General features: G+C 46.1%; 1 protein-coding gene across 1 annotated transcript; it reads right to left on the bottom strand.

Annotated features, from left to right (window-relative positions):
- Positions 1 to 4,505: 4,505 nt before the first annotated feature.
- On the bottom strand, positions 4,506 to 6,921 carry LOC136472251 (uncharacterized). Its single transcript, XM_066469980.1, has 4 exons — positions 6,656 to 6,921; positions 6,409 to 6,521; positions 5,529 to 5,698; positions 4,506 to 5,188 (listed from the first exon to the last, which is right to left on the bottom strand). The coding sequence occupies exons 1-4, from the start codon at positions 6,732 to 6,734 to the stop codon at positions 4,750 to 4,752; spliced, it is 801 nt and encodes a 266-aa protein (XP_066326077.1). The 5' UTR covers positions 6,735 to 6,921; the 3' UTR covers positions 4,506 to 4,749.
- Between the last annotated feature and the right edge of the window lie 775 nt (positions 6,922 to 7,696).

Raw genomic sequence — 7,696 nt, 5'->3', positions numbered from 1 at the left:
ACACCAACCAGGACTAAAAGGCCACCCTTTAGTCCCAGTTGGTATTACCAACCGGAGCTAAAGGTTGGAGGACCTTTAGTCCAGGTTGGTAACATGACCTTTAATCCCGGTAAAGGGTGGCTTTAAGTCCTAGTTGGTGTTACCAACCATGATAAAAGAGTTTTTTGTGCCTGTAAAATTTAGATCCGAGACTAATGCTCACATTAGACATCCTGAATTTCAACACAACCGAGACTAAAGGTGCGAACCGAAAGTCGTTTCTCTACTAGTGCTTTAATCTCGTTGGTAACGGGGCTTCCAGCCCGCGCCCGGGGCCCGGCACTTTAGTTCCGGTTGGTGTTACCAATCGGGACTAAATGTCTTTTTTTTTTCTTTTTCTTTCTCTTTCCTTTTCTTTTAGGGTTTCCTTTTCTTTATGGTTTCTTTTTAGTTCAATTCTTTTTCGTTTCAATTAATTTTTTGTATACATATTCTACACTACTAATGTATATCCATATGTATAAGTCTCCACTCGATCATTATACATATATATACACACAAAATGAATGAAACTATACATATATTTCAAAAGCTTGTACATAGAACTATACATAAGCTAACAAAAGCTTGTACTGTCCTTGGGATTACATTGGAAGCTTGGGATTTAATTTTCTGTCAAAGAAGTAATCTCCTTAGGAATCTAAGAACTGCTCAAAAATAAATACTGTCAATACCTCTTGAATTGCTTTGAGCGGTTCCGGTCGTACGACCTTTTCTTCCACTCAAGCTTCGAGTGAAAGAAAAAATATATGAATATATGATTGGTGTGTATATATATCAACACAATGGTAATAAATAAATTATGTATATTGTTTACGTACTTCGAGTAGTTTTATAGGTTTTTTTATTGAGTAATTCATGAGGTGCTCGCAAACGTAGTATCAAGAGAAGTGGTTCCCCGGTTCCTGCCTCAAACAATGCTTTATGAGAAAATGATTCATCAAACAATCAAGCACGGTAATAGTGAAATGAGCGAAATAAAGACGGTGTGATGTGCTGAAGGTATATTCCGCAGATGATTTGTTGGCCCTTTGTTTCACTTTCCTTAGCCCGCCCACAACTTGGTCACCACTGCTCTCCTATATATCATCGCTGACCTTGCTCATGTGGTGCCTTTTTGTCCTATGAGGAGCAGAATGGCAGTGTCAGATTGTGTTGATAAAAACATGTCTGGCTTCTATACATATCTATTTATTGTCCTTCACAAAGTTTCCTAAGTGGTCTATCAACCCTTTGAACTCTCATATGGCTCACTTTCTCTGGGACAGCTTTGATAGTTATAGAACCTTCAATCTAGCTAATTGGTCTAAAGCCTGTCCTAGCAGGTAGAAGAATGAGGAATTAGGAATCCCTAATCTTAGGATTCTAAACATCACGCCCTCCTAGGGTTGGATTCAGAGATACATACAGAAAGATCCTCAATTGTGGAAGCACATAGTTGACTTTAAGTACAAATGTACAATACCAGAAACTCCAACATCCTTACTTGCAAATTTAGTATATATATCTCTGACGACTCTTTGTTCAATATTTCAGCTTGCATTCGGAAGATACTGTTAGATTCTGGTCCTTGTGGGTACGTAGCACAAATAGCAAATATGTGGTACTGGACAGCCTATTAGATTCTGGGAAGATACTATTTGGTCTCCTATTAGCTAAATTTTCTTGTAATTGGGAAGTTTATGCTTTAGTGAATCAGCAAAATTCTTCAATAGCAGAGCTATAGATGGAACAAGCTAGCCTGAAACGCACCTTTAGGAGACGTGTAAATGAGAAGCTCATGAGAAAATGGGAGGGGGTGGTTCAGCTAGCCTCTACCATAGTGTTCACTAGGGAGGAAGGCAGGATTATTTATTTGGCAATATAACTCCTTTGGGATATACTCCGTATTTCTCATCTCAATCTCTTCACAAAATTTTGAACTTTAGAGGAGCAGTACTAGTGTACACTCCTGCTGTCTTCTGCAGTCTGGAAACTTTAAATACCACATATAGTGCATGTGGTTTTGTCGCTAAAATCAAGCATTTAACGCGTGGTAACTCAGCAAAGAGGAAAGAGATTGATGCGTGCTGAAAACAAAACTATTACTCGCCTACTTTTTACTGTGCTGTTGATCGTTGCTAGGCGTCTCTGGTCATGTATAGCAATTGACTTGCATACCAGAAGTAATTAACTTGAATCTCTTGCTAAGTATCGTTTGTGTGAAAAGAAGCATGCAGCGTTTAATATGCTGACCCTTACGGTTCCCTCTCTGGAGTCATTGGAAACTAAAGAAACTACTTTCCTTTTCAGAATGGATAGTCGCTAGGCTTGAAGCAGCTCTGGAAATCCTTGGTAGGCATGTTCAAGAGAAAGAGAAAAGAAACCTATACTGGAGGGACTGGACTCTGGAGACAATGGCAGCCCAAGCAGATCAGATCTCCTGGAAATGGTGCCGGCTGACAATGGCATTCGGTGCTCTGAGCCTCTGGCAAGCACCGGATGAACTGACCGCACAGGCGGAGTAGCTCGTGATCTTGTTTGTTCTATGCTGTATCTGTGCTGAAATTGAGATGTACTAGCTCCGTTTCAAATTATAAATCATTTTGGTTTTTTTGAGATTCATGTTTTTTACTACTCCTATGTATCTAGATATAGTATATATTTAGATAAATAGCAAAACCTACTAACACAATTTGGAACAGAGAAAGTATAGTTGGGAAGTGCTGATAGGAGTCAGGTTGGAGAAACTCTATTGTCTCTGTCACGACTGCTGAACTTTCGAATGCTTAATGCTGGGAGCTGTATACGCAGATCACAAGAACACAAACAGACAATGTGCAGGGTGGACACACACACTTCGTTCATTATTTCAGCTTGCAATGAGACCTCATCAGAAATATATTCATGATCGGTCCTTGAACTTATAGAGGTGTGTCATCCCAGTATCTAAAAACTTGGAAAGTGTGCCGTTTCGGTCTTTAAACTCTATTTAGGTCTCATATTCATCCAGACAGGTATGGTACCTGCGTACCTAGATAAGATTTATTTGCTTGAAATAGAAGATTAGTGGGGGTTATAAATAAAATCGCATAGACACGAAAAAAAACATAAATATTTATAAACTTCATGAGGGGTTGTTTTAAAAAAAAGTCGTCTTCCTCCTCTTATCACGTCGTGATACCGCCGCCGCTACCTGGCCGCGAGAGCGCGTCGCTGCCACGGCCGCTGCTGGACAACGTGGCCGCGCAGGCGCATGGCCGAGCCTCCGCCGCTCTCCCGTGATCGGCTGGCGGCGCGACGCAGCAGCAGCAGGCAGTGGCGAGGCCCGCGGCCCGGCGTGGCAGCGGCGGTATGACCGGCAGCACGCGCTCGCCTGCCCTCGGCTCGGCGACGTGGCCCGCGGCCTGCGCGATCGCCTGCCCCCGACGCGACGGCAGCGGCCCGCGCGCTCGCCTGCTCGGCAACCTCCGCGCGTACTACTGGACCGGCGACGCCAAGGCGTGGACGTCGGACTACAAGGCCATCGCGGAGCGGTGCGAGCTGCCAACGTCGTGCGGCGCGTACGGCCTGTGCATCCCCGGGAACGCCCACTGCCAGTGCCTGGACAACAGCACGAGCACCGCCCCGCCGTGCCACGCCGAGGAGACCGCCGACCTCTGCAGCGCCGGCAGCAACGGGTCGCGGCAGCTGGAGTTCGACGTGGTGTGGCGGACCGGGTGTCCGTGGCGTACAAGGAGGAGCTGTCATTCCAGACGAACACGACGGCAGACCGTGGACGGGTGCGAGCTGGAGTGCGCGGGCAACTGCAGCTGCTGGGGCGCGGGTGCAGAGCTATCGCCGACGGAACCCTTTTCGGCTTCAATGCAGCGATGCGATGGCGCCGAGTGCCCGCGACGCCACGCACGGCGTTCGGCCGGCGGCCAGCCAAGGCGCGACGCGACAGCGAGGCCGACGACGACACCGGTCACCGGCCTGTGCCGTGCATACGTGGATCGTGCCGAGAACCTAGCCAGTATCGCAGCAATGGAAGGAGGGCAACGAAAAGCAGCGCGCCACGCAGGCGAGCAGCCGGTGCCGCAGCTGCACGGGGTGAACAGTGGCCCGCCGCGCGAGCTGACCATGGTCATGAGAACCTAGCCAGTATCGCAGCAACGGAAGGAGGGCAACGAAAAGCAGCGCGCCGCGCAGGCGAGCAGCCGGTGCCGCAGCTGCACAGGGTGAACAGTGCACGCCGGCGAGCTGACCGTGGTCATGAGAGAGATAGAGCTGACACGTGGGGTCAAACCTGTTTGGATGAATATAAGACCCAAATAGAGTTTAAGGACCGGAATGACATATTTTCATGAATATGAGACCCAAATAGAGTTTAAGGACCGGGATGACATACCCCTACAAATTTGATGACCAGCCATGAACTTTACTCTATATAATATGCTAGGCATCCATTTTAATTACTTGAGGCAGTACATTCAGACACTTTCACAGCTATATATGACATGTGTAATCGTGCAAGTGAAAACGCCAATTGTTCAGGCTGTTCAGAGTACAGTGATGACTCGGATTTGTCAATTCGATAAAAAGAGTGATAAAAACGATCTCACAAATTAGTCTTTCAGCATCCGGCGCATCTATACCAATCAAGCTCTGTTTCACTAGCAGAATGTCTAACAAAGGTGACGTTCTGTTATGCTCTAACTGAGCCACAGAGCTGAAGCAGCTTTAGCACACTCAGTCTTTATCGCCGACAGCTTCTTCAGAGTCTCTAAGCCACTCCTGAAGTTTTAGTTCCTGTTCTTCTTTGAACTTATTGTAAGCCTCCACTGTTTCGGAGACGCCGGTAGCAGGCAAGCTACGGTTCGTTGCAGTCGTACCATCTGACAACCGACTTGAAATGGGGAGGTCATCCTTTTCTGTATCTGGTGTAGATGCACCTTGTCCACCAGCTTGTAACGATTCTGGGGCAGCAGAAGATGCTGAATTCTCGCTACCATCATCTTTCGTTGTAAAATCAGGCTGTGGCCACCTGAGACTGGATGCCTTTTGCTTCGCAGTGTTGAACATTGAAGAGAAGTAGTTCCTGCTGCTACTTCCATTGGTAGAGCCCAATTCATCCCAAGTTCCTGAGCTTTTCCTTGACTGGAACCCCCAACTGGGGTTCTGGATCAACCTGATAGCAATGAAAGTTGTCTTAAAACCAACTCTACAAGATGATGTTCAGCACAGACAAGATATGTACAACAAGGGATTATGGGTTTGACAAGCAAAGTTTTATAGTTTTTTATTGGCCAAGAAGCAAGATCTTAGTTTGGAAACTAACTGGAGAGCTCAAGTGAAAGACATGTGATCTTAATTAACTTCAGGGTATATGTATAACACATCAACTGGACAGTTCTTAAATGAATAAGGCAAAAGGCGAAGACTTTATAGCCATAAAAATGTGAACAAAAAAGTTTAACATATTTATAATTGTACAAAAAAAAAGTTCCCAAGAATTAGTATATCTGTACCCTCTCTTTGGCTGGATCTTTGACATTATTTGCAGTGATCTATTTATGTCCTTGATCATGTCATCAACAAGTGGAAGTCCAAAATCAGCCATGGATCTCACAGCGCAGATAGAATCCTCCATGTCTTCTGTGTGCAGTGTCACCTCATGAGTCTTTTCTGCAAGCTTACCCTGATGACAGAAACAAAACTCTTGTTAGATCCATACAGAAAAATATCAGCATCTTGATTTGTTGTACCAACTACCAAGAGCAAACCACATCATATGACGGTTCAGCATATTACCAGCAGCAGGAGAAATATTACTTTGTTTGATCCAGAAACTTGTATTTGACTAATTCAGATGATAGTACATCTTACACTAAAAAAAGTGGCATCAAATTTGTGCTCTTCCATTCCATGAAGCCATTAAAAGCAGTGAATACTTTTCATGAAACTATATCCTGCAATCCTACATCACTAGAAACCCAGTTGCTAATGAAGCACAACACTAAAGCTTACCTGTATCCAAACTAAACCAAGTAGATACCCAACGGCAAGAAATTGTATTATACCAGGAACTTGAGTGGTATCTTGGTAATCTGGCAAGGATGTACATAACTCAAATCCGCGATGCAACTAACTAACAAGCTGCTAAATATGCACACCCTAATCAATTACTAGCAAGTTTGCCAGTAATGAAGCAAAGACACATCAACTTGCCTCCCAATAAAGCTCAAATCTTTGATTTCATCCATCACTTAGGTCGATATGCTATTCCTTACAGACGAATCGCCCCCAATAAACCAATACGAATGCTAATCCCCAAAGCACAGCTCAACACGCACAAAGGGAAGGAAGCAAAGCAAAGAGGGAGAGAGGAAGGCAGGCCAGTCGGTGGACCTTGACATCGAGGAGGAGGGGCATGGAGGCCCGGGCGTGCTGCTGGACGAAGTAGAGCCCGACGGAGGGCTCGTTGGCGACGTACTTGATCATCCCGTCCACGCCGTCCTTCACTGCACAGCCACCACACAACCCCCAAAAAACCAGGCAAAAAAAATCACGCGGGTAAGCGAGGTGCTCGACGGGAATCCCCAGAGGAGGAGCGAGAATGAGAACGGAGCGGAGGGAAATTGGTCGCCACGGTTACCTCGGAGGAAGCCGACGGCGGGGGAGAGCGGCAACGACGACGCGGCGGCGGCGGAGGAGGAGGAGGGGCGGTGGTGCATGTCCGCGCCCGCCGGCGGCCGACCATCACGGGCTCGCCGCCTCCGCTCGGCGAGGAGTTCTCAGATTCGCCGCCGCTCGGAGAGGAAACAGTTGCGGAAAAGATCGATTTGGGAACCTCCCCGTCTAGAGCTCTCTCTCTCTCTCCTGCGGAGAAAGAGGTTGAAGAACAGACAAATTATTGTGCTCCTGACAGCTGCAACTACCCGCGCACCTTTATCATGTTCCTGGAAACTTAGGATTTTCAAGCATAATTTCCTACTTGTGCAATTCCTTTTTTTTAACAAACTCCTGTGATTCTTCTTTTGAATATAAACTCTCACAAAAATTCTTGATTTCCTAGAGCAATCTCAGTCGTCAAAATCAGCAATAGAGCAAATTGGATTTTTTTGTAGTTTAGTAGATAATATAAAGCTCAAGAATTAACAAACTTTAAAGTTTAAACATCACTTAGGGCTTTGGATGCACGTGTATCAATTTTAGTCCACGTGTGTTAGAGTAGAATGGAATGAAATTTAGTTTAATTCAACTACAATCCACTTCAACACATGTGGATTGAGATAAATACATGCGCATCAAACAAAGCCTTAGGGTGTGGTTGTTTTTGGGACAAGAGGCTTCATTGTAGTTTTGGATGGGATGGGCTTTGCTATATGTTTGGTTAGTTAGACATCTGTTATATGGGACCCATATGTCATCCTCTCTGACCTTCTTCTCCTTCCTTCTTCAACACGCTAGGGCATGCCATGCCCGGGGCCAAGCTCACGCCAAGGCCATGCCTGCCCACGTTAGGGCTGGGGTAGGGTTGCCCGCGCCAGGGTTGAGGTCGAGCTCGCATAGGGGCCGAGGACGAGCAGGCGTGGGCGCATGGCCAACGAGAGGAGGGCACACGACAACAATAGAAGAGAACGGCATCAAGAGGGGACAAAACTCGTACCTCAAATTTGGAGAGATGCTTAGGAAC

Source organism: Miscanthus floridulus, chromosome 8 (genome assembly GCF_019320115.1).
Source record: "Miscanthus floridulus cultivar M001 chromosome 8, ASM1932011v1, whole genome shotgun sequence".
NCBI lineage: Eukaryota > Viridiplantae > Streptophyta > Magnoliopsida > Poales > Poaceae > Miscanthus > Miscanthus floridulus.
Note: the sequence above shows the minus strand (reverse complement) of the source record. Positions and strands in the feature narration are given on the sequence as shown.